Genomic DNA, 26899 nt, shown 5'->3' with positions numbered 1-26899 from the left:
GGGAAATAGCAAAGGTATTGAAATAACAAAGCCAAAAATACAATATCATATGTTTACAGCATAAGTTTAACTGATTCAGGACCACCATACGTAAATAAACTGTGGCATCCTGAAGCAGTTATACCAAGATTTTGGTACTGTTTTAAAGAGCTGACAATGGCTGTTCACATATGGTTACATAGTATTTGAGGTTGAATAAAGACATTAGTCCATCAAGTCCAACCTATTAGGATCTCATTCTTAGTTACAAACTACCGATGTTAGACTGACCGGCCTATAGTTCCAGGCTCTATAGCCACCGGCTGTTCACATACAACTGATCCGGTGGCTATAGAGTGCGGTGCTTGGGAGTGTGTTAACCCTCTGACGCCGCCGAACCAGCATGGCGGGTCTGTTCACTTTGACTGGAGGGAGATCAGCATACTTCCAGCATCTGGTCTCCCCTCCGATCACTGAACCTGGAAGCAATGTGTATTACATCACCTCTATGTTCAATGTGTAATTTCTCTGGCTCCTGTAGCTCGAGGATGAAGCTCATGAAGTAGATCTCTGCTTTATCAGCTTCTTTGGGGTCCCTAATAGACCCCTGATGTCTCCATAAAAAAATCCTGTCAGGTCCTCTTTGCTATTGCATAGTGGGCTTGTTAGCCCCTTATGTGATAGCAATAAAATTAAGTGAAAAACAAAATTAAACCCACATATAAAAATTTTTTTTTAAAACAGCAAAAATAAAATTTTCAAAGTCCCCCACCTCCTTGTACACGCACATACAAATGCACTTATGTGTGAAAACGACGTGTGTGCTACCCATGTTACACATCCCATATCACTTCGGCATGAGTATGCCTGTCACGTGAGCAAATATATGGACTGCTATTGTTTACCTCCTGCTGAAAATTCAAACTGTGTGGCTGTGCCTGGATAGTACACCTAGGATTTAAAAGCGGACTGTATTTGTGGCCAAGCTCATGGCCAGTCAAGATCAAAAGGAGCACAAGCTTCCACACTGATTAAGCATTGTTACATTAGGTCCAGTCCTCCAATAAGCTAACATTTTTTCTGTTACCTGACCCCCCTCCCTCAGGACACTTTATGGGCAAACACTTTTTTGCATCTGTTTCACATGTGTATTTGTCTTGTACTATATTTTTAAAAAACCTCCATCTATAATCCCCATTAACTTAATAATATATAACGCTGTGATGATCCGTTTGTGCAGGTCGGACTTGACGGAACAGGGAAAGTAAGTAGCGCAGCCTTGGCCTGCTACATATCAGATTGCAAGCTCTTTCGGTTGTCCATAATGCAGAGTTACAGCCACGCGGAATTCAGGGAGGAGCTGAAGAAAGTATTTAAGGAAGCTGGACTCCAAAGCAAGAACGTGGTACTCCTCATCAGAGGCTCTGACATCATTCAGGTAAAATGTCATCTGCCAAAGTATATAGTTTAGCCAGATCCTCTTGAAGGGACATATTTTATCATTTTGGGGGTTATTCACAAAAGGGTGAAGAGTTTGGAGAAGTCAGGAGAAGTGAACAATTTAGGCCAAAATAGCTGATTTGGAAAAATTCTCCAATTTAGCTCACTTTCCAGGTCAGCTATATTGTCCTATATTGTTCACTTCTCCTTCCTTCCCCAAACTCTTCACCCTTTTGTGAATAACCCCTTTTGTGTACAAAAGAATTTATGGCTGATAAGCTACCACAAATGTCCACCAAGTTTACATTTATTTGAGCTTTAAAACAATGGGAATACTGCTGTTCTATATGATAGGAAAATGGTTGGCATACTGATGTTCTATATGAAGGCAAAGTAAAGAGCTCGTCAACTGCCAAAGTTATCCTCACAATGTAAAAAAACAATATTTTCTCAGCTCACCAGTAGCAGTGAGATGAATCCCTTGGATCAGTGAAGCTACTAAGCATTTGAGCATCTTGTTCCAGCACCCATCTTTTTGCCTATGATAAATTATGCTTACAATGGGTGTGCATGTCCTATTATTTATGCCAACTGTATTGGGTTAAAAGTAATGTAATGCTAGCATTCAGGATATGGAATCCTTTTTCATTTCACATGCCTCTATGTATATTTTTCTCCACATTAACATGCAGGCTAAGCTGTCTAGTAAAAGTAACAGTTATAAGGGTTGGGACAAGCCATATAACAATGCCGGTGGTGCATACAACCTTTAGCTTTTATGCATACAATGTAAAGTGGAACTGTGGGTACAGTCAATAATAACATATGTGATGCCGTCTGTTGCTAGTATTAACACAGCAGTTTTTTGTTTGTCCCACTTGTGATATTGTTTTATTAACTATAGATCCTGCTGATAGAACTGTCATTTCACCTATTCCTGTAATGAGTGACAACGCTGTTTGCTACACAGTGAAATCACACAGCAATGTTGTGACCTTATAGGCAGGGTAGTCGGAAATGGACTGTAGGAATGTAGGAAAAGACTGGGAACCCTGTCAGGTTTTCATTGAGGTCTATGTCCCCACTGGGGAGAAGCTCCCTATTTATCCTTGTGACCACTGTTACAGGGACAGAAAAGAGGTGAAATGTAAAATGTTATTGTTGCCATCAGAACAAGAGTTGAGGCAAAATCTTCCAATGGGGACACTTGCTCCGGTGACGGCTCTCTTACAGTGGATTTTATCTCACTTCTTGTTGTGTCTAAGGGTCAGGAAGTGAAGGAAAATCTCCCCATAGGGACACAGATGGCAAAAAAAATTTAACACTTCTCTATCTGAAAAGCTTTGGCTTGAGATAAGCCTTGATTTCTGCCTTGATTTCTATTTGAGCTGCCTAAATGACAGCTGAAATTTTGAATGGGATGCAATGGTATACATAGACACTTCTTATCACGTGTCTACTCTTTGATCTGAACCTTTTTTTAAAACATCATTATCAGCTCTTCAGTTTATAACCAAAGAGATTGGCACTAGATACTGGAATATTATAGATTCTACCTTTGTCTTTGCGCAGGATTCCTTCCTGGAGGATATAGACAGCATCCTGAATTCGGGAGAAGTTCCTCACCTGTTTGACAAAGAGGAACTGGATGGTCTCTTTGTGGAGCTCCGAACAGAGGCCGCAGAGGCCAACATGTCTGACAGTGCACAGTCTATGCTGACCTTCTTCTTACAGGTAGATCACTCCTCTGTGTAGAGGTGGAATATCAGCTGATTCAATGCCATACATAGACAAAGAGTGCCTGATATTCTATTGTCCATCTCATCCATCTCATCTTGTCCTTTTTATCCTTTACCGCTACACATTTTTGTTTGCAAGATTTCTCATCTGTTATACTAAAACAGCTTAAAGAGATCTTCAGTGCGCTAATGAACCAGATGTTCAATGAAGCTTATTATGTTTTTGAGTCAGTTCACGTAGGGTCCATTTAATTCTATGCATTGTGGCAGTTCATTTTGATATTTGTTTAGACCAGCTCATTGCTTTATAGCGCAGTACAATATGTGCATTACGGCAATTTGAGGTATCAAATTAGATGCTTATTATTGCATTGTGGTGCTGTTCATTTTAAATGGCACTCCAATGCACTCCTGCGTAACAGCACACCAAATTGGTGAATTGTGGCGCGCTGTTGAAAAATGCAGCTTTAAACAAATATTTGAGGTTCATACAGCCCATTTGTCTTAAGCTGGGTAAAACAATGAACCTCACCACATGAAAATACTTGCGTTGTGGCGCAGTGCTTAGTAGTGTGAACGTGCCTCCACAGTGGCTAACCATTCTTGAATGTGTTGTGATGTATTGGCAACCCATTCAAAATAAATGGCTGCCCTAACACAATGCACGTAAACATGTGATACCACATTAACGCACTGTAAGCAGCTTTAACATTTGAATATGCCCTAAAGGACGTTGCATTCAGTATTTTCATTACTGTGAGTTTTTGCTATTTTTGACAGTTTGGGATGTTGTTTTAAGTTCACTTAAGGGGACGGGAAGTCCTATGTTCCTGCATTTATATTGAGACATCAGGAAAAATAATGATGTTACATCTGCATAACAGGGACACCAACAAACAGGAGTAAAAAAAACTGATGGAGGTTCTAAGCCTTCTACACTCCATCCAAAGTTAGAAAAAAGCTTTAATAGTAGTTATACTTTTCCTTCCCATGTGCACGTCAACAGATAAAAACTGACTGAGTTGCTTGCCATTATTCCCCTTTTTTGCATGTCCACATTTGACAATATCAGACAGGGTCCTGATTGCCCACTAATCAGATCTGCAGTAGTATGGGCAAGTTTAGGTCCTTCTTGGCTTTGTCTCTCCTCATTTTTAAACTCATCTAAAGGACTATGTGACATTTAAAAATCTCTCCTTGGCTGCAGCGGGTCCGTTCGAAGCTACATGTGGTCCTAGCCCTGAGTCCTGCAGGACAGACATTCCGTGAACACTGCCGATCGCACCCATCTCTGGTCAACTGCTGTACTATCGACTGGTATGACGAGTGGCCAGAAGAGGCCCTCTGCAGTGTGGTCAACAGTTACATTGCAGAACACCATCTGCTGCAAGACAACCAGGTGCGCTACCGGATCCTTTTGTCTCATGCTACTCATGCTACAGTTTCTCCCCTGTTGAAGATCCCAATCAACTCTGGCCTTCACTCCCACACAGAGTTTTCTCCCTTCCTCCTGATGCTGGTCTCTCATTTTCTTCTGCTGTCTCCATAATGTAAAAGAATCCAGGTGACCTCCTTGCACTTACTACATCAGGTGGGAGGAGCTGGGAACTCAGTTGCAGAGATCTTAGGGCTTATAAACACCGGCGTATGCTAGGCAGAACTCTTGCTGGAAGAGAAACTAGCCCCATGTACATAATGTGAAGCCAAATTTGCACCCTGTATAAACCCATGTCTGGCACCTCCACTGTTACGTGTAATTGGTACCTCTGACCGGCCCTGGACACATGTAAGGCACGGGAGAAGCAGCAGAATTGCTTTTGTTTCAAAGTGGTACCACTGCAACAATCCATAGGAAGGAACTATTACCCAAAAGTGGGCCAAGATCTAGTGCCCGATGTTTCAACTGCTGGGTGCAGAGCAATAATATAAATAAGGCTCAATTCTCAAAGCTGTAACAAAAAGTATAATGATCTTTATTTTCAGCCATGTGACTGTAATTTTCAATTCTTACTGGATTCAGCTGAAAATATTTTTTTCACTTTTTGTGAAAATAAGTATCTTTATCCTGGTGCTTTATCTTTATTAATTGAGCCTAACGTAGGTTGCATTAATTAGGAGTGAGGATTGCTGCAGATGAAGACAAATTGTGCCTTAAAGTATCTCTAAAGCCCACATTTGTTTTTGTTTTATGTTTTATTTAGAAGAGGGTTAAAAATCCTGAGGGGAATTTATCAAAACTGCAGCAGAAAAAATATGGAGCAGTTTCCCATGGCAACCAATCAGCTTCTCTCTTCAGTTGGTTCTGTGAAGATTTGAAAATGAAAGATAGAAGCTCATTGGTTGCTGTGCACATCCGGATTTTGATATGATCCAGATTTTGTCTGCTCCTGTTTTGATAAATTCACTTCCCTGTGTTTTGTTTTGGGGTTTTTTTGTTGTCTATGTCCAGTTGAGGAGATTTCTTTCCACATCCTGTCCTAGATACACAACAGCAAGTGATAGGAAATCTCTGCAAAGTGATGGTAAACTGCTGTTATATTTTTGCCTCCAGAATAGATGTCCCCTTTGGAAGATCTCCCCTAACAGCCTGTTCCAGTGGCAATCTGTTCCAAAGACAGTGGTCACCATGACAAATAGCAGGGGCACAGACAGCAATGAAAACCTGTTAAAGAGAAACACAATCACACTTACCTTTTCTATTATACCTTTTCTTGAAAAAAAAATTAAATACAATGAAGTGAAAGCTATACTAGAACCCCGTACTAAAAGAAACTTGATGAGAGCTTAGGATTGTAGGCTTTGCTAATTCCAGTGTAATTAAAACAATTTCTTTATTTACACATGTATATAAAAACAAATAAATGTATACCAACACCATAGATACTTACAAATGCAGAATCCTGGATCACAAAAAAATATACAGGAAAGATTGTTCGGTTATCATAACATTCAATTCAAACATATTGCATGTTCCCACATTCCATTGTTAGAATATTGCATTCGTTGCGCACATAAGTAAGGTGAGTACTCAACGGGATAATATCTTTGGTATACAATTGTAAGAGCCATTCGTAAATGAATATTCATGTTCTGATAGATACCCAAGAACAGTTCCTTCCAATCCACAGGTACAGATATATTGAAACTAGGGATGCACCGATATATCGGCCGCCGAAACATATCGGCCGAAAATGGCACTTTTGGCTAAATGCCCAAAGTGCTATTTTCCTGCCGATACATCGGCGCATTCCAGGTTTCTTTCCTCCCCGCTGGGCCCTGCTCTGTGTTCCAGCGGGGAGGAGAGAAAGTGACAGCCAGCCGAGCGGTGCGGGAGAGGAGAGCGCTGTGAGCAGCTGGTGTCTCTCCTTCCACACCGCTCAGCCACCTATCACAGTCCGGCAGAGCGGTGTGGGGGCGGAGATAGCCGGTGCTGTCACAGGAGGCTGAGATCTCCTCCCTACACCACTCGATCAGCATCCTGTGACAGCTGTCAGGAAGGAGAGTTAAAACAGGAAATGGCTTTCATACACTGTATTTGATATTGGTAGACCTGACCATCTCAATCCCTCATCCAGCAATAAAAACTTGCCAGGGATTTAGCACTTCTCTATACTGTACAAAACTGAAAAAAATAAAGGTTTTGGCTAGAGATGCCCATTAATTTTCACTTTAAAACTGAACTCTGGGCACAAGAAACAAAAATATATTCCTCAATAGCACCAAATGTCTTTGCTTACCCAGTTGTTACCTTGTCAAAGTAGTGGTGACATCATCACTGTGCTGCATATAACTTGTGCAGAGAACAGAACTGTGGGAGGGACCCAGCAGGTCTCACCAACTACAGGCTGTGTGCAGAAACGACAGGAAGGGGCGGAGACAAGACCAGTCACCCTGCACAAGAAGAGAGCGCAGAAGCGACTGGTCTTTATTACAGGAAGTTCGTTCACAAAGGCAAACTTTCACACTGAATTACTACACAATCCTCTAAGAAATACATGCATGCCTCTTATATTTAGACACTATTTGGCTTATCCATGAGTTTAGCTTTGATTAACCTTTTCCATAAGAAATGAACTTCTGCAGTAGTGGTGACACTTGTGATAAGCAGGTTTGTGGTGTCCTCTGCAGGGTCTTCAGGACAGGATCGCTCAGGTCTGCGTTTCCATTCACGAAAGTGTTTCCAGCAAAGCAGAACAATATTTAAAGGAGAGCAGAAGACATTATTATGTGACCCCCCAGAGCTACCTGAGCTTCATAGACACCTTCTCACACATCCTACAGACCAAGAGAGAAACAGTGACCACAGACAGGTAAAGGATGTTGCTAACTAGTAATAATAATAATTGGGTGTACTGTCTGCCATCCACTCCACATTAGTGTTGGTATTACTTTTGATCTTGTTTTTGGTGAGGTCTTTTTCGGAGAGAGGGAGAGTCTAGTTCTGTATAGTGGCCACATCTACATAAACCTTTTTGTCAGGTATTCTAGGTCAGTGGTACTCAACCTGTGTAACCTCAGGACCCACATTTGTCCTTGGTCATTAAGTCATGACCTAAGTTGCACAGCAATGGAATACATGACATTGCGGTACCCCGCATTCCGGTGTGTGGTAGGTGTGATTGCATGGTACAGGGCATTAATTGCACTGTGTGATTAATGCACTGTACTAGTGTGAACGGTCCCTCAAAAACATTGACAAACACACACAGCCACAGACACAATCTCACACACTCAGACATTCTCACACACATACACACTTTTTTTTTTCTTTTTAAGATCCACCCAGTCTCCCTATCTTACGAGAACTGGAGTGGATCCTCAGCCTGGGGTCCAGTGTGGGCTGCTGTGCTGTGATGGAGCTCCATCCAAATGTGCATTGCTTGTACAGCCCCCCTTGCGCACCCTGTAGGAGTGCCGGGAGTCAGAATGTGAGGTCACTCAGGTCCAGGCACCTCTATAGGGCACGAGATGGAGCTGTAAGCAATGCATGTATGGATGGAGTTCCCTCGTGGCCATAACTCAACCCCACCTCAAGCTGACACTCAACACTGGGCATAATATTTTGAATGGCTGCTTGGCGTGAGAAGTGACAGTGCTGTGCTAGGGAGAGGCTGAGGAGCCACTTACCTAAAAAAGTGGAAGGCACATGGTGACCCACTGAAAACGGGGTCGCGACCTACTTTTGGGTCACAACCCATCAGTTGAGAACCAAGGTTCTAGATAGAAAACAGCTGCCATCACCATTGTCTTGCAGGCAGATAAAAATTGGTTCTGCGTTGACTATTTCTGTGTCCTTTCCCTTAATCCCATGTTCTTATAATAATAAAGATGCTTTATGGATGAAGACAAAGTGAAAACTAGTCAAAACTGCAATTGTTTATGCAATTGCTGTAGTGCAACGTGCGATATCAGAATGCCTTGCCCTCCGGCGCAGTGGTAAAGAAGTAGTATATGTGCTACTTTTTCTCACTGCAATACACGATATTGCGGTACCGCATGTTGTTCTGCACTGAAATGCACAGCTGCCAGGTGGTGCGTTCGGGTGCCATTCAAATCGATGGCAATGCAACACAGCTAGCACATGGTTCTGCACGCTAGGTGTGTTGTGTAATAGCGCACTAAATGCATGGTAGCCTGCGAATAGCACAACACTCCGGTGTGAATGGGTCCTTAGGGTTGCTGATATTGGATCAGCCAGGTGTGTGAAGCTGCATGCTTTTTATTGCAAACATACACTTAAAGCATCTGATACTCCTGCAGTACTTAAAAGTTTGCTCTCCCCAGCTCAGACTACCACTGGTGTTAAAGGAGAACTATGGGGTCAGTGTTTTTCCCCATAGTTCTCCTTAGGGTAACGGGAGGACACAAACTAGCGTCCTCCCGTTACCCTAAGCTCAGTATACCGCGAGCTACAGCTCGCGGTATACTGAGACGCCGCAGCCGGAGCGGATCCCGACTTAGAAGACGGGATCCGCCCAGCGGCGTGAGTGACAGCTGGCTCTGCCTATCTAGAGGCAGAGCCAGCTGTACCCGCCCCCTCCCCCGTCCGTTCCGCCAGTCAGCGCTGGCAGATCGGAGCGGGGAGAGGGGAATCCAGCCCCTCCCCCTGTCACGGCAGAGAGCCGTGACAGGATCAAGAGGTGAGCGAACCCGGTATGTGTTCCCTCACCTCCCGATCTACTGAGCCGACCTGTGACAGTCTCATTGTCACAGGTCGGCTTGAACTATGAGGTGAGTGGAAATCACTCATCTCATAGTTCTCCTTTAAGTGGTATTACCCTGATAGGCCCTCTGGTCATTTGCTGCCACTTTGGTGTAGGTGAGGGGTAGGTAACCTCGGCACTCCAACTATGCTAAAACTTCAAAACCCCATCATGCCTCTCTGAGCCATGCCTATGGCTGTCAGAGTTTTTCAATGCCTCATTGTACTTGTAGTTCTAAAACAACTGAGGTCCCAAGGTTGCCTATAGCTGGTGTAGGTCAAGATACATGAACAGAGATAACTGATCTAACCCTCCTCACCTTCCCTTTACTGCACATATGCTACTCATGATAGTTAAAATTATGCACACTCAGACCACAGTTAATTTGTAGATATGCTGGTACTTCGGCATTCATGAAATATGTCTGTATGCTATACACGGGTTTACTCTATTACTCATGTATACCGACATACAGCTGTGCATAGCCATTCATGTCTATGCACAGTTGTACTCAGAACCTGGGCTGCACAGATGCAAAAACAGCTAACATTTTTACATTGTATGCCCCAATTTGCCCATGTGCGTGAGCTCTAATTAGATACCGTACGTCAAGTTACTTGGTTCTGTGTCGGTTGTTCATGTGCAAATTGAAGATTGTTGTTTTTCTCAAATAAAGACTTCTTGACAGGAGGCAGTCTTTCAAACCTTCCAGTCAGTATATGTATGTGTTATAGTGATTTATTTTTCTCTTAGAAATCGTTTCTATACTGGGCTGTCTAAGCTGCTTGAGGCCTCCTCATCCATTGAGATCATGCAGCATGAGCTGGTGGCTCTGGGACCACAAATAGAGCAAAAATCAAAGGTAACGTTGTTGTGACATTTTGTTATATACATCACCCGGGATCTCCTAGTTCCTCCTCAGCTGATGGCCCTTGGCTTCACCCATAGTTGATGTACATCAAACCATTCTTTTTTCATTGTAAATATTTTTGATGTTAAGGAAATAGAAGAATTGATGGCTAAACTTCAGAGAGACTCGGTTGTTGTGGAACAAGTTCGAGCCATTGTAAAGCAGGAAGAAGAGGTGATGGCTCAAGAAACCAGAATTGTACAAGAATATGCCGAGGTAACAGGTCTTTTCACGTGGTTTGTCTTGTAAGCAAGGCTGGATTTAACTTTAGGTGAAGAAGGTTATTATCAGTAGAATTATCAGTAGAAATATAGTGAGATCCTGTTACCAGACCCTTTACTTCAACAACAATCTTCCCAAATGTTATGTGTTCATTTTATTCATGGTTTTTATCTGTCAAAAACCTCCCTTGTGTACACATCTAGAAGGGCTGCTGTGTGCTGCCAACTTGGAGGTGATGTCAGCAGCTCCAGCAGACACAGAGCTGTCACTCATTTGACAATTATAGTATTCCCATTTGCTTCTCCCTCAGCTGCTAATTGAAAAAATAAATATGGAGATGAGGAGAGAGGCGAAGGAGCTAGACCAGCACAGTCAGTAATTATACATTCCCAGGAGAGGGCTATGACGTGTAAGCAAGTAGAGGGCTGTTCTGGGGAATAGACTTCTCCTGAAGTAGTCAAATTTTTTGCAGGTTTAAAGACGCATTGCAAGTGAATAAAAAAATTTTTTTTTTGCAGCAAGCCCAACGAGAGCTTAGTGAGGTCCTGCCCGCTCTAGCAGAGGCCGTGTCAGCTCTGGATTCCCTGGACAAATCTGACATTTCAGAAGTCAAGTAAGTGACATCATAAAAGCTGCGACATATATACTTGGAATTCATTGTGTAATGACTGGAAAGAGTTACCTGGCTGTCTTTGGAATCCCTAAACTGGAGCAAACATGCAGCAAGCAAAGTTAGAGTGCAACCAGAACTCTTGATTGGAGTTGTGGTTTGGTTTTATTTCTCATTAACTGGCACCTAGTCATGGGAGGACTGCATTTATCCCTCCACCCCAGGCAAGTATAAAAGATTTGGGTTGGTGGCCCTGAGTGGAGATCTTCCACCTTTCAGACCTCAGTCAGAGAGGAAACTGTAGTCAGTTACAGAATATTTGTGATAATTGCATAGTATTTTATTTAAGTGACTCAGTGTCATTTCCAGAAGGCAGCAGTCATTCTTGTTTAGCCCAAAAGTTGTTCATCATTTATATTTCCATTTTGTTTAACATATACAGCATATAAATGGGCAAAGATGTGTCACAAATGAACCATGTTCTTTTCAACACCACCCACCAGGTCTGCCAAATGTGGCAGTATTAAGATAAACTTTCTTTAGCCCACAGGAATCTGCTTCTGCCATTAAAGGACCAGTTGGCCTTGTTAACCCCTCATGCCAAAGGTTCCCAGTCTCGTTCTAACCAGGCCTCTTGTATAAGCTAGCAATCTTCTAAAAATACTAACAGATATCAGAAAAATGTGACCGATAGCAAATGTGAAACTCATTGTCACTAATTGAAACCAAGGTTAGCCATTCAACTTGCTGTATTTGAGATTAAATGTTAAACACTATCATGCAGAGTGTACACAAATCCTCCATTCCTGGTGCTGACGGTCATGAACGCTGTATGCGTGCTTCTGCAGAAGAAACCTGATTGGGCCACAGCCAAACTCCTCCTTGGAGACCAGGGATTCCTCAAGAGATTGGTCAGCCTTGACAAGGACCACGTGTCGGAGAAGGTATTGTTTTATTAAAAGCCACATCCTGGTCCACCAATCATTGAGAAGTGATTGGTTCAGTGTAGATTTGTTGAATGTATTATTATTATTGTTGCTGATTAGAGAGATGAAAGAAGAATTAATAACACCTTCATATCACCCAGAAGTCCTAGACCTAGAGCCAGGCTGAAAGTAGTAATATACAGTATACTGAATTGTTATATGTAGATGATATGTAGAATTATGTTAATATGGATACTGAAAGAACCAGAAGTTAGACAGGCGGTGGCAGGTTATGAATTTTATGAATTTTATTATGAATTTTTTTTTTTTAAATCAGCTTGATTTAAATAATCTCATCAATGTGTTTGCTTTTAAAATATTGTTTCTTGTATAGTTTGTATTATATATATACTTGGGGGCAGCTATATTTACTCATTACAAAGTCAGTCTCTGCCTCGTGCTTTGCAGTGCTGCACAATGATTATAATTTACCTCTGGTTCTAACAACACAAGTCTATAAGCCATATGACCTATTGAAAACAATGCTCTCCATTTGTGGCTTTAGTCTTTCGTCAGCAGTTGTTAGAGGAAATTAACTCTTGAAGCTGTTCCCAAAAAAGGCAAGCAGAAGGCAAAGGACTAGTCACCAGTATTGCCTGTATGCTTGCTGCAGCTATTCCCAATTACTGGCTTAGCATGCCTTGTTCTGCACTTTGTGTCTGTAGGGAAGCAGTCATCATTGTAGAAGCAGAGTTTTGCTTCCTCAGAGCTGTCCACCTGATGACTGGTGATCTAATGACTAGTGGGGTAATGATCAAGAAGCAGTAGGAGAGGTGGAGGAAACATAAATCTATAGAATGAATGAGGCAAAAGCAGGGAGATCATTGCACTGCAGCTTCTTGGCTACAGCTTCCTCCCCAGCAAGGAGAACAGTGAGCAGCACAGCAGTGAGATTACGAAATCTCGTTACATAGTTACATAGTTACATAGTATTTGGGGTTGAATAAAGACATACGTCCATCAAGTCCAACCCATATCGGTCCACGCATCATCCCATTATTAGGTATACTGGTATCCCTGGATATTACGGTCCCTCAAGAAATTTTCCAAACGTTTCTTGAACAAATCTACACTCGTGGCTGAAATCACTGCCGATGGCAGTGACTTCCAGACCTTAACCGCTCTTACTGTAAAGAACCCTCTTCGTCCATTGTGCTGGAATTTTTTCTCCACCAACTTTAGGTGGTGGCCTCTCGTCTTTGTAATGGAGTTGAGACTGCTAGTGAGACTTAGCAGTCAGAGGCAGCAATGCCTTAGTTGATCTCACAGTGAAAAAATATAGCTATTATGCTTCAGGCACAGAAGTGCTTAGGCACAGGAAATTTGCATTTTTCCAAGTACTACTTAGGTACAATTAACCTTGTTTACTATAACCTAGCATACCTTTACTTTTTTTGTTCAGGTCCTCTTTAGGTAGTGTGGTTATATTTGATACAGTAAGAAAACAAGTAAGAGCTAGCATGGCTAAAGTGACACTAAAATCAGGAGTTACATCTTAAAAATGCATTCAAGTACTTTAACTATTAACAGAAATGTATCTTATTTGTGTATCACTCGGCTGTAGATCCTCCAGTGATCTCTGAATTGGTGCTGACACTGTCCTTCCTTCTGGAGGGGGGCTACTTTTGTTCCCCATGGTCCCTGTGTGTGTTGTAAAGTAGTCACCACTCCAAGCTCACTCCTGTGATGGACTACAATCTCAATACAAATGAGTAAACTAAATGTGAGATTGTAGTCTATCACAGGAGCATGCTTGGAGCGGTGACTACTTTACAACACACACACAGGGCCCATGGGGAACAAAAGTAGCCCCCCTCCAGAAGGAAGTGGTTCATGTGACTTGTAATTTATGCTTTGCTGTTATCTACTTACAGGTTTTCCATCATTTAAAGAAATATACGAGCACCTCAGATTTTAACCCACAGAAAGTTGGTTTAGTGTCCACAGCCTGCCGATCTCTGTGTCAGTGGGTGCTGGCTCTAGAGCACTATCATGAAGTTCACAAGGTACGTAGGCCACAAGTTAGAGGAAAGAACTGGTCATTGTACATGGATGCCTTTCCTTTTTAGGAAGCCTTCAACTTTCATGGCAGAATTTAGGTTGTCCGTGAATATTGGGAGATTGTGGATTTGACCCTTGGACCGCTGTCTTTTCTTCAAGATTTGTACATCAATTAATCAACTGGTGCACTTACACTTATATTGTTAAATATATTCTGAGCCTGGTCCATGGATGCCCCCTGCAATCTCTGTTCAATTCTATGAAGAGTTCATACTCCACCTGCACACGGAGTACAAACTGTCCATAACATTGAAAGGAGAGACTACTACCCAATGTGTAGACCCAGCTTAGAAAAGTTTGATAAGCAACTCAGGGGCTTGCTGGGTAATATTTCCCAGTGTGTATAAGACTTGCAGGGGGTGTGTGGGACAGTAGATTTTAAGTGTAAGCAGAACTCCACTCAAGTATCTAAATACTGTACATGGTTGCACTACATGCAAATTAACTTTTGCCCTGTATCTGTATTTTAGTGTCTGTAATTGGGTTCATCCAGCCCTGCAACCCTGCCAGAGAACATAGCCAGTTTGGTCACCACACTTGTTGTTCCATAACTTGGGCCCATCCTCCTACCCTACTGTTGTCTCATAACCTGAGCACATCCTCCCACACTTCAGTATTATCCCATAACTTGGACCTGCCCTCCTGCATGTCAATATTGTCCCATAACGTGGACCTGCCCCCCTGCACCTCACCATTTTCCCTTAAGTTGGACCTGCCCTCCTGCATGTCAATATTGTCTCATAATTTTGGACCTGCCCTCCTGCACCTCACCATTGTGCTATAACTTAGACCTACCCTTCTGCACCTCACCATTGTCCCATAACTTGGACCTGCTCTCCTGCACCTCACCATTGTCCCATAACTTGGACCTGCCCCCTTGCACGTCACTGGTGTCCCATAACTTGGACCTGCCCTCCTGCACCTTACTGGTGTCCCATAATTCGGACCTTCCCTTCTGTACCCCACTATTGTCCCACAGCTTGGGCCCATTGAGAATTGGTAAAATGCAGTAGGGGCAAACTGAGCACAACTACACTAAAAGGACACAGACAGTAATACAACCATGGTAAATAACCCCTTTGAACTGTGTTCAAACTATAAAACAATGTTTTTGCTACAGTTCCAGTTTAATACTTTAAGCATCTAACGTCAAAATTAACTTTGTGCATGACTTTGGATGACTCGTTTTTCTTGCTGGGATTTTACATGTCCTGTTTTATTTCAGATGATGATACCCAAACAACACCATGTGGCAGAAGCCCAGGAGGCCCTGAAGCTGGCCCAGGAAAGACTTAGACAGAAACAAGCCAATTTATCCCTGGTAAAGCTCTACCTCTATTCCTCATGACTCTCTACATAAATGTATCTTCATTGCACTGTTCAGTCAGTGCAGAGAGAGACAGCTAAACTCCAGACAGCTAAATAAGGCTGTGTTATAGCTAAAGAAGGAACACATTGGAGGCGAATGAAATGGCAGAGAAGATGGTAGCGGTGGTGACAGAGAGCATGGAGCTGTCATCAGTGAAAGAGTGCAAACTAAGGGGAAAATCTGCCATAAAGTACATGCATGCTATGCATATTATGGCAAGTGCTACCACGGCATCCACTGCCCTAGTTCCTCTAGAGACCATTACTAAACTCCTAAACATAAAATTAATATTATTGCAGCTTACCAATAATTAGATAAGGTGTCTAATACTTCCTGACCCTTCATGTCTACTCCACTGTATCTATAGAAAGAGCCACAGTCATCACCCAGACTGGACTTCGAACAAGCATGACTTTGTTCATCTCCATTACATGGTGGATTGCTGTGATATTTGTGCTTTCTTTCTGTACTTTCTGAAAATGTTCTTAGACTGAAAAATTAATACTAATGCAGCCACCGCATCTAAAGACTGGTAAGCTGCAATATATTAAATTTTTGTTTTTGGATTTAGATCTACAGATATCCTATCTTCTATCCTGAGCCATATTTGAGCTGCACTGTACATAGGTATATTCAGATTACAGTGATTTCAGCAGTCATATTTGTACACATAAGAACCCTTTCACACAGGCACCTTCAGTTCCGGTCAGGATGGGATTCGTGCACAGATCTCTTGCTGATCGGAATGGATGTCACCGATGTGACATCTGTATCCATCCAGTTTTTTCCTCCTTTTTGCAATGTAGGAAAAAACTGAAATTACCGGACCCGTGTTGGTCTATTGGGAGTCGGATGTACAGTAAATCAGAGTACCACCAAACCAGCACGATCATGTCTGGCGAAATGGAACACTGTTCCGTTAGTTTTCACAGACCTGGCCGGAGTTGGGCGTAACCGTATGTGAATGGAAACCCATCCGTATAAATCCGGGTGCCCATAGACTAAAATTGGGCTTCCGGTCCGCCCAAAAAACTGACAGACAGACCTGATCGGAATGCTCGTGTGAAAGGGTCCTTAGAGCTATCTAGGTGCAGAATGAAAAACAATAAATTGTTTAAGAAGTTGACAGGTCCAGAAAGTCACAGAAAAATGAGGAAGCATGCAAAAGGGGTGAAGCAATATAAATGAAAATGAGTCGTAAGAAAAAAAATATGGAGGTGCTGTTACTGACTTGTCTTGGAAGGTGTGGGCTGCATGGGGCTGTCATGTATACAGGTAAACCAGGTGTTCACCTATGCATATATAAATGTGTTATGACTGTGCTTTATAGGTTGAAGAACATCAGCAGCGACTGCAGAAACAGTACAATGACAGCGTGGCAGAGAAAGACCAGCTGGCGTACAGGAAACAACTCACCACCAAACGTCTGGAGAGGGCTTCCGTGCTCATCACCGCTCTGGAGGAGGAGAAGGTGCTGTGCAGAACTATTGTTTGAAGAGAACCAGTCACAACTGTGCTCAAACAAGCCCTATTGTCTCAGCTCACCTATTATAGAACACTTACCTTTGGGAGTGTGCATTATTATAGATCTATATTTCTCTCTTATTTAGCCTAAAGTAGCCAACAAATGTCAGTATTACATAGAGTAGTATTGGTTAAAATCCCTGTCAGTCTTTTTTTTTTTTGTAAGAGTGGATAGTTGTTGTTGGATCCCTGGAGCTTTTCTCTATTACCATTCCGTGGTGGTACTGATGTGCAGTTTCTGCACACACAAGTAGGTCATCCTGGGCTGAGACTGGAATGAGTGAATTTAGAACAGAATTGTCACACTGCAATTTTGTAAACCAGATATAAGTTTATTCCAATGTAAAATGAGATGAAAAGTGTATACAAAGCCAACAGTTTTCAGGGGCTAAGCCTTGCCTCCTTCATCAGGGCTACAAAATGACAAATCACTATAAATGTATAAATGTCATTATATACAGTATACATATATATTTATATATAGATAATAATAGGCAGGTAACAGATTCTAGGATATACCATATTAATAATATAAAAATGGAACCTCAAAAGTTCAGCAGCCAGCAGAGTGCAGAGCACATTTGTAAATGACATCACAGTGCTTTTAGAAATGAGCCCTTCCCATATATGTTCTCTTTAAAGCCATCAGTAAGGCTATGTTCTAGTCCTGATGACAGTACTGCTTCCTCACACAGGTACGCTGGAAAGAGTCAGTGGACAGGTTGGACCTGCGATTGGACGGTATTGTTGGTGATGTCCTGGTTTCAGCCGCATTCATCGTGTATTGTGGTGTGTTTACATCTGAGTATCGGGCACAGCTGGTTGAGCAGTGGTTGGGATTCTGCAGAAACTACAAGATACCGGTGTCAGAGGATTATTCTGTCATTAGAGCCATGGCAGGGAAGAGTGAGGTAAGGTACCCCCGCTACATGTATCCTCTGTGTGTAAATAAATATCATTCATGGGGGTTCTGCAGCAGATACACTGCAATCTTACTTTATAAAGGGATTCCACAGATATCAATTTTTTCATGCAAAAGTACACACACTATCGTTTTGTACTGTACAGTATATAGGTATATTTATTTTGTCAAATTATCATACAATGCCTAAGGCCCTCATTTGGTTAGTGCTGTGACATTATTTCCCATTCTGTCTCTCTGTCTCTGGTAGGTGTGGAGGTGGCAGAGTGAAGGGTTACCCCCAGACCCATACTCCACGGAGAATGCCATATTGGTGAAAAATGGTCGGCGTTGGCCTCTTCTCATTGATCCCCACGATCAGGCCCATAAGTGGATTTGCCAGATGGAAGGCGACAAACTGCGCCAGGTTCTGGTCTCCGACCCTGGATATATGAAGACCTTGGAAAATGCCATACGCCTTGGGGAACCCATACTTTTACAGGTGTTCTATGAATGTATAATACACCACTTCCATGGAGTGTCTACATGTGTCCCAGTTAAAGGGAACCTGTGCCATTGCTGACTTGGCTCCAGGATGTGTCATCCTGATCTACCGTCACTACCCATAAGTCACTAACCTGGAAGAGGATCACAAAATGGGAGTTCCTGCCGTATATATATTACTGGCTGCATGCTTGTCCTGAGCCAATGACTGATTAGACAGTGAAGCCAGGATCAGAACGGCAGCCCTGGAGTCTTTAAAAACCAGTCAGAAATGGCAGTCTCCATGTTACTGTCATAACAGGTTCACTTTAATCAGCTCTGACATCAGATTTTTAAAATGATACAACCTGGACAATGTAACTAAATTGAGGGTCCCTAAAGGTGGGAGAATTACATTTAAAGACTCTATTTCTGTTAATTCACAGCTTAGGTTTACACATCTCCACCACACAGCACAGTCAGGTGTATGACACCACTTAAAGTGGTAAACCTAAGCAAAAATGTAATATATTAAAGTGTACAGCCCTTAGATGTGGTGGCTGCAATAGCGTTCATGTTTTTTTTATTTCTTTTCATCTGGTGGTCCTGCCAGTAACACTTTTTGTCCTAGAGTGACATCGCTCACTCAGTTTACTGTATCTGAGGAGGAGCAGAGTTGTCATCCTAAGACAGGTCTGCAAAACACCTCCCACTCTCCTTTTCTCAATATCATAAGGTGGAAGTGTTTGTTTGGTAGTCTATAGAGGAGAACCTGGCCAGGCTGAGAGCATAGAAAGTGTGAAACTCACAGGGTTCCAGGCAGGATCATAAGGTATTTTTTGCAATAGGTGCACTAATCGAACAGATATTTGAAACTCTTTAATGGTATTTTTAAGAGATCAGAAGGGAGCAAATAAGATAAGTTAATTGTTAGGGTTTATATACACTTAAAGAAGAATTTAAAAAGCTACCCCCGCACTGCAAGAGTTCAGTAAAGAAGATATACTCAGATATACCCTGATCCTCAGTCCCATGGGGTTGCTAGACTGGTTCCCGCAGCCTCTTCTCTCCCGGGCTAGGGACTGGTAACAGCAACACGTCCAATGCAGGTCCATTGATTTGGATTAGATGTGGGGACGCCGAGGGACACTCCACAGCCGGAGCGGAGGGGAAGAGAGGTGTTTATATCTGCTTTGTTTGAGCCACCCAGACAATCCGGGCACTTAACCCTTGTGGTTTGGAGGTAGCTCCACTGCAAGGGTACGTTTTTTAAATTCCTGAAGTTCTTCTTTAAACCTTGACTATGTCTGCCATTCTCAGAGTGTCTTTGGCCGCCTGTTTCTGAAAATATCTGTCTCTGTTTATGTCTGCCATGTCTTCATCTAATATATGACCGCATATATAGCAGTTATCAGAACAAAGCATAGAACATGCTTTATGATGGAAGACATTTTACTATTGAAATACATCAATCAAAATGAATCCATAGAAATAAACTTATATATTAACAATAAAAAACCCAAACAAAATAGACAATTATTGTATTGTCAGGAATAATGTTCTCCCTGTAAAAGATTAAAGTTGCTGGAATTTACTTTAGATGGTAATGATCTGTAGTAGTGTTCAGTTATAAGGTCACTAAGCTCCATGTTAAATCTTAATATTATAACATTATTAGAATAGTAAATCATTGTTTCCTGTACAGTATAATGTATATAAAACACAAACTCTTTATTCAATTTATTTTGGATAACATAGGGAAGGATTAAAACCCCTCTGTCATGTTTTCTTTTTTGTCATCTGTGTCCATTTGGGGAGATTTCCCTTCATTTCCTGTCCTATAACCGCAACAGAAAGTGAGGAGAAATCTATCCAAGGTGAGGGGGATTCCCTTTTTAGTTGTCCATAAAACAAGTTTCCCACGCAGTGGCGTCACAAGCAGGGTGCGGGGCTACAGTTATTTTGGTGTCACCCCCTCTAAAAAGTCAGGCACTCAGTCATGGGCTGAGAGCCCGACAGTGAGGGGACCCGGCGGCATACCTCATCCCGCTGGGTGAACGTCCCCTCCTCTCTCTTTTGGCATCCATCACTAAGATGGCAGGCGTCAATTAGATGACCGCGCATGCGCGATGACGTCACGGCGGGGTGTCACCCGGCCTCCACTCCGGGTGACACCCTGTTCTCACGGAAGATTTACTCTCTATTCCTGTTCTGGTACCAACTCAAAATTTTTGATTGCTTGTCAGTTTCAATCTCAGCGACAATGAGGACAAATAGAGAAGGCAAATCTTCATAACATGAATACAGACAGTAAGAAAAATCTCACAGGTGTTCTACCCCCATACCAATCTATCTAAAAAGTTTTTACTTTAGGTACACTTTAAAATGTATATCAAAGTGTAACTCCAGCCATTTTTGTTTAATGAAATTGGGTAGATCCCCTGAATGTGAAATCCACAACTTTGAGGTTAGCTGTCTGGGTCCCAACTGAGGAAATTTCCCTTTTCTTCCTACCTACATGACCATTGTCACCAGGGCATGGAGTTTGAGGAATCTTCCCAGTTAGTACCTTACTATAAAAAAAAAGATACTCAAATGATATACCGACGCAAATACATCATAGCACCACATCCCAACAAACATAGACTGCAAACATATGACATCAAAGTCTTTGATGTTGTACGTTTGTTAAAAAAAAGTGTCTTTGTCTACATTGAAGAGATTTTTCCTCACTTCCTGTCCCAGTGATGGTAGTTATTGAGACAAAAAAAGTTATTGAGACATCTCCCTCACTTCTTGGGCTCAAAGAAAAAGTCTGGGACTGGACTTTCAGTTCAAACCATTGTTGGTATTATAATTATTTTTATTTTTTTGTTATTGCTGTTACAATTGTAGTTAGTAGCATTATATATAGATACCATTCCTAGTATTCAGACACAGCTCACCTATTCGGTCCTGTCTTATTAGGATGTTTCAGAAGATTTGGACCCAGGTTTAAAGCCAGTTTTGGGAAAAGAAATCCACAGTCGGGCTGGACAAGATTATATACGACTTGGTGATTCTGAAATTGAGTACAACCAGAATTTTAGGTAAGATGTTATTTTGTAATTAGATAAAGGATTCTGGAGCTCCTCTCTGTCATGACCTGTGGCAGGCTCTCTACCGCAGCTTGAAGGTGATATTTGGTATTGCATCCAGACTGCGGTTGAATGGGATATGGGCACTGATAATCCCCAAAGTGGCTCAAAGTTAGCTGAACCTAATTAACTTAAGGAATTCCTGGTAAAAGTGCAATAAAATCGAGTATTTTAAAAGCTTACATGCAGTGTTTTTGCCTCCCATAAATCATTTTTATTGACTTGTAATGTGCCTCTGAACTTGCAAGCAAGGACAATACCCCATCACAGCTCCCTCCCTCCTGCTGCCATAGCCCTCATCTCTTCTAGGACTCCCCTCACATCCCCACTTAAGGTGCCCACACACCTTGCGATAATCCTACGATAATCGCGGGAAATCCCGCGATCGTACGATTATCGTAAGGTGTGTGGAAGCCGTGCGACCTCTGCTACTGTAAGGTCGCACGACTTTTATCTTAGGAACATGTTCGAAAACCCACCGAGCATCATGCGATGTTCGGCGGGTGTGTAGCATGTTCGTAAGATAAAAGCCAGGCGGGCCGGTGTGCGCAAGCGCACACTGCCCGTTCGGCATTGCGGTCATCGGAAGCCCGCCCCTCAGAGGGGCGTGGCTTGCGATCATCGCAAGTACGATCTGCCTGTCCAAGATAGGCAGATCGTACGGTTTTTTAATTACCTTTCAACCATCGCAAGACAAAAGTCTTGCGATGGTTGTAAGGTGTGTGCCCAGCCTTAACCTTATGCAGCTGGCAGGGGAGGAGCGAAGGGGAGTACTACAGAATGTCACTTGAGTGACAGCTCTGAGTCTGCCGGGGCTGCTGATATCACATCCAAGATGGCGGTATCCAGCAGCAGTTTCAAGGATGTCTACACAATAGTATGTACAGATAAATTACATACTTAAAATACATTAAATGCACATGTAACCTTATGGTTAGATTGTTGTTGACCTGAATGGTGTGGTAGCAGCGTCTCCTTAAATTATAGTACTATGTTTATCTCACCCTCATCTTTCTACATAACACTACGTTTCACTAGCAAGGGCCAGCGGCACAGGATGTTACCACAGGGTCCATAACAGTCATATAACATAATGTTATTTTATTGGTGTAGGTATTTTGGTGCAGAAAATGTGGTGCTTTGTATATTGGTGGTAATTCATTTGTTCCATTAATTTGTTTTTGGCACATGACCTTTTCAGTGTGTGATAGTACTAATGCTGTATCACAGTGCTAGTGTTTATCGATGTGATAGCATACATTTTACCTGAAGTTTATGGTTATTCTTATGGGTTATGTTCAAGTCAAAACATATCTAGACCAAAAAACAAAAATGTAATATATAACAGTTTACCAGTACTCAGATGTGGTGGCTGCATTCGTTTTCTTTTTTTCAGGATTTGTTTCAATATTTGCTCCTGGTGATCCTGCCAATAACACACTTCCTGTCCTTGTGTGACAACGCTCACTCATCGTACTGTATGTATGGAGCTTCAGCGTTGTCACTGTTTTTGTGCTTACTGTAAAATCTTGTTCTTGGAGTCTGTTGACTCCTCACCTCTCATCCGTTTTTTCACAAAACCGAGGCATGCTGGGTAGTGTAGGAGTTATACAGGGGCTGGCTTACATTTTTTTCTGTTTGTCAGTGTCCCAACCTTACATAGGCAGTAGTATAACCCAACTGTTTCTGAATTCCTGTGTCCATCAATGGATTCCATGAAGATAAATGTAAAAATCTTATGATTGTGATCATGTATATTGACAGCATATTTATATTGTCTTGTTTAAGGCTCTACATGTCCACCCAGAACCCCAGCCCTCACTTCCTGCCTGCTGTTTGTATCATGGTGACCGTGATCAGCTTCACAGTAACTTTTAAAGGGTTGCAGGACCAGCTCTTGTCCAGTGTGGTGACACATGAGCAGCCCCATCTGGAGCTGCAGAGGAACCAGTTACTGGAAAATATATCTTCTGATCTGTGCACGCTGCGAGAGCTGGAGGAACGCTCGCTCACTTTACTGCAGAAAACAGAAGGTAAGGTGGTCGATGGGGGCGTTTTTTTTAAATTGAAAAAATTATTCCTATAGTAAATAGATCTGCTACATTTGTCTACCAGTCCATAGGCAGCATGGTTATCAGTAATTGTAGTACTCTGGTCCAGCAATCATTTGTCACTAGGCGAGTATCTTCATGGAGTTTGAATGACCTTCCATTATTTGTGTAGGCTTCTTTTAGGTGCTCTGATTTTCTATCACCATCCAAAAAACATGTTGGCGAGTTAACTGACGTAGAGGTGCCAGAAGATATTTCTCTCACCCTCCAAGCTTCATTGCTACTTCTGGTCCTGGTCGTTCTGATGTGGAAAGCTCCAACACTTCCTCCTGCCTGCACATTCCTATTGCCCAGTGAGGCAGCCCATAGTGATAGGCCAATAGCAATATTAGGAATAAGTTGAAGGTGGCAGGAAGCTTTGACATTACCAAGAAGATTCAGGGCTTTTTCTTTTTTTTTGTCAGACTGGCATATGGGTTGAGCTTGTAGACTTCTATAGTTATGTCCAGGCAGCAGGGTTTTATTGTAAAATATTTTTGCTTTGAATGAAACCACAGGAACTACAAAAAAACTAAACTAACAGCTGATGGTACCTTTCAATTCAGGTTTTGTTCCCCCAGTGTTGCCTGAACCTGCCCTAAATTATCTCTATTTTCCCATAGTGTTTTAGGCACACTCCATGCCCTGATCCAACAAAGCAATGCCCAATGCCTAAGCAACCATCAGCAGGGGCAAGGACTGTCATGTGAGGGGATGGGATGTGTTTTTAGCTTTTCAAATTCAGACTTTGATAGCCACTTTGGAAGGGCTCCAGGCAGTGCTGGTGGGGCAAAACCTGAACAAATGGTATGTGCCGACAGCTTATGCTTTCAGCTGCCTTCTACAGCTTTTGGCCTTCCTTTTATATGTGTCTGGAACCTTATGTCTACATATCAAAATACTGGCCATTGTAGTATTACCATGTAATCATTTATCTAGGACACCTGCTTGATGACGAGGACCTCATTGACACTCTACAGAAATCCAAACTGACTTCTAAAGACATTATGGAGAGAATGAAAGCTTCTGGGAAAACAGAGGAAACCATTGACGCAGCCCGTGGTATCTACCTACCTGTAGCCAGTAGAGGGGCCGTGCTGTACTTCATAGTGGCCGACCTTGTTCATCTCAACTACATGTACCAGTTCTCCCTGCACTGGTTCCACAAGGTGTTTGTGGAATCTATGGATGTTTTAAAGACCAACCAAACTCACGTCTCTTTAATGTCGTCTTCCGGCACCATCCGCCCACTGAGCAGACAGAAGACTATAGAGAAGGAAGCCGAGGATAAGGAAAGACAGGACATTGAAAGGCACCTCCACAACATTTGTGATACTCTGACCAGAAATGTCTACAAGGTAATCATGTGGCTATTATTGTAGTGCTTGTTAGGTGTGTCCAATCCTGGAGAATGTATTCTTTGGTGACGGTCTGTATAATAAGAACCTAATCAGACTTAAAGGAGATTGTGACATAAGAAAGTGCATATTTACAGTGCATTGAGGAAGTACATCCTGTGAGCATCTTCAGTAAGTACGTTTACATACTTCTCGATCAGGAGTGGGCAATTGCGGCCTTCCAGCTGTTGTGGAACTAAAAGTACCATGAGGCATTGCAAGACTGATAGTTACAGGCATGGCATCCAGAGGCAGAGGCATGTTGGGATTTGTAGTTAAAGCGCAGCTGGAGGGCCGGAGTTGCTTGCCCCTGTTCTAGATGCATATGATTATTAGGAGTGGGATAGAAATACTATATATACTATACTATATTTTTTCTTTGGTTTGACCATGGATACACTTTAACAGGCTGAGCTGCAGTCATTAAACACATCTGTGTTACATGAGGCAATGAGCATATTTTAAACACTTCTGCTATGCACAATGAATACATGAAGAGCCTGTTCAGGTATAGGAAAACAAGGCAGGTAATTGGTTAAACCGGCAAATTTTGGTATTTCACTTTCCTGCCTTCCAACCTAAAGTCTGTCAGAAAGAAGACACATATACTGTAAATGTGTTTAATAAAGATATACAAGAGTCAGAAATTCAGTGGCTGCAGCTAAGAGATTTCTAAACCTTTTTGTTTTCCTGTAGATTGTATCATCGTCCCTCTTCACAGAACACAAGCTCTGCTTCTCCTTCCTGCTGGCAGTGAACATTATGAGGAATGGCAGCGAGGATCTTCCGGGTCCTCTGGGGTTCCTACCACATGCCGAGTGGAATTTCTTCTTGAATTCGGTGCTGCTGACCAACTTCATGGGCAGGAAGGACTCCCCAGGAGACGGCGGTACCAGAATCTCATATCTTTGTCTTTTCACATATCTACCACTCCTTACATGACCTTCCATCTAAAGGCAAAACTCCACACTAACAACATAAAGTGTATCTCTATCCAAAATATTTTTATTTTTGGACAGTGAAGGGAATGTTTAAACCCCCTCAGAAACGCAACAGGTGAGAGGAAACCTCTGTAACATGAGCAGAAATAGCCTCATAAAACAGTTGTAACTAGAACAGGTGTCCCCATTGGAAGATTTCCCTTCCTGTTATAAGGAGGTATATAGTGGAGGTGATCAGCACTGTTTTTTCAGTATTGCTGGAGTCCTGGTTGGGTGGGTTGTTGTATAGGTGCACATGCATCTCTCTATTGTACTTGAAACACCCCATCTACAATTGCCCAGTCCTCAGTCCTTTCCGTCATCCCCAAGCCCTGATGAAGCCCTTGGAACCCCAAAACACTTTGTCTCTTTCTGGAATAATATATCATGACTGGCACTGTCTACATTTTCTTCTGCTATAACATCACAAGCTGCGGGAGATGAATGGGGGGAAAAGTTGAGAAGTATTCTGTGATATTTCTAGAAATATCTATTCCCAAGTTTTAAAATGCTAACACAATATGCGATAGTGAATCAGCTAAAGCATAGGGCCTGTTAAAAGGGTTTACTAGATCCAGTTTATTAACAAACCTGAATAACACCCGAAGTTCTCAATTATAGGTATGGCATTGGAGAGAGAGGTATGTGTACCCGCTAAAGACTTCAGGGTGTCATCCTCATATAGTATGATCTTGATTCTTTGTGAGCCTCGGATAAGGCCACCCTCTGTTAGAATGTGCTAATTGGAGCAGCCAAAGGCTCAAATTCCAGTGAGAATAGTAAGACAGGGATAAGGGACAGGCATGACGTGTGCCCCTATGAAGAGAAAAGCTGGATTAATAAGTCACTGACCCAACACATGCCTGAG

At 42.3% G+C, this 26899-nt stretch overlaps 1 protein-coding gene across 1 annotated transcript in view; it reads left to right on the top strand.

Annotated features, from left to right (window-relative positions):
- DNAH14 (dynein axonemal heavy chain 14) overlaps positions 1-26899 on the top strand; it is a 188228-nt gene that overhangs the window by 139372 nt on the left and 21957 nt on the right. Inside the window, 18 exon segments of the mRNA XM_018556494.1 lie at positions 1220-1417; positions 2992-3153; positions 4366-4557; positions 7287-7468; positions 10115-10223; positions 10362-10487; positions 11012-11106; positions 11888-12047; positions 13964-14095; positions 15376-15471; positions 16850-16990; positions 17739-17954; positions 18216-18446; positions 21395-21516; positions 23353-23597; positions 24594-25012; positions 25748-25913; positions 26790-26846. Coding sequence (XP_018411996.1) covers positions 1220-1417; positions 2992-3153; positions 4366-4557; positions 7287-7468; positions 10115-10223; positions 10362-10487; positions 11012-11106; positions 11888-12047; positions 13964-14095; positions 15376-15471; positions 16850-16990; positions 17739-17954; positions 18216-18446; positions 21395-21516; positions 23353-23597; positions 24594-25012; positions 25748-25913; positions 26790-26846 — 3049 coding nt within the window.

Source organism: Nanorana parkeri, unplaced genomic scaffold (assembly GCF_000935625.1).
Source record: "Nanorana parkeri isolate BGI_ZX_2015 unplaced genomic scaffold, ASM93562v1 scaffold240, whole genome shotgun sequence".
Classification (NCBI taxonomy): domain Eukaryota; kingdom Metazoa; phylum Chordata; class Amphibia; order Anura; family Dicroglossidae; genus Nanorana; species Nanorana parkeri.
This window is presented reverse-complemented; position numbering and strand designations above follow the sequence as displayed.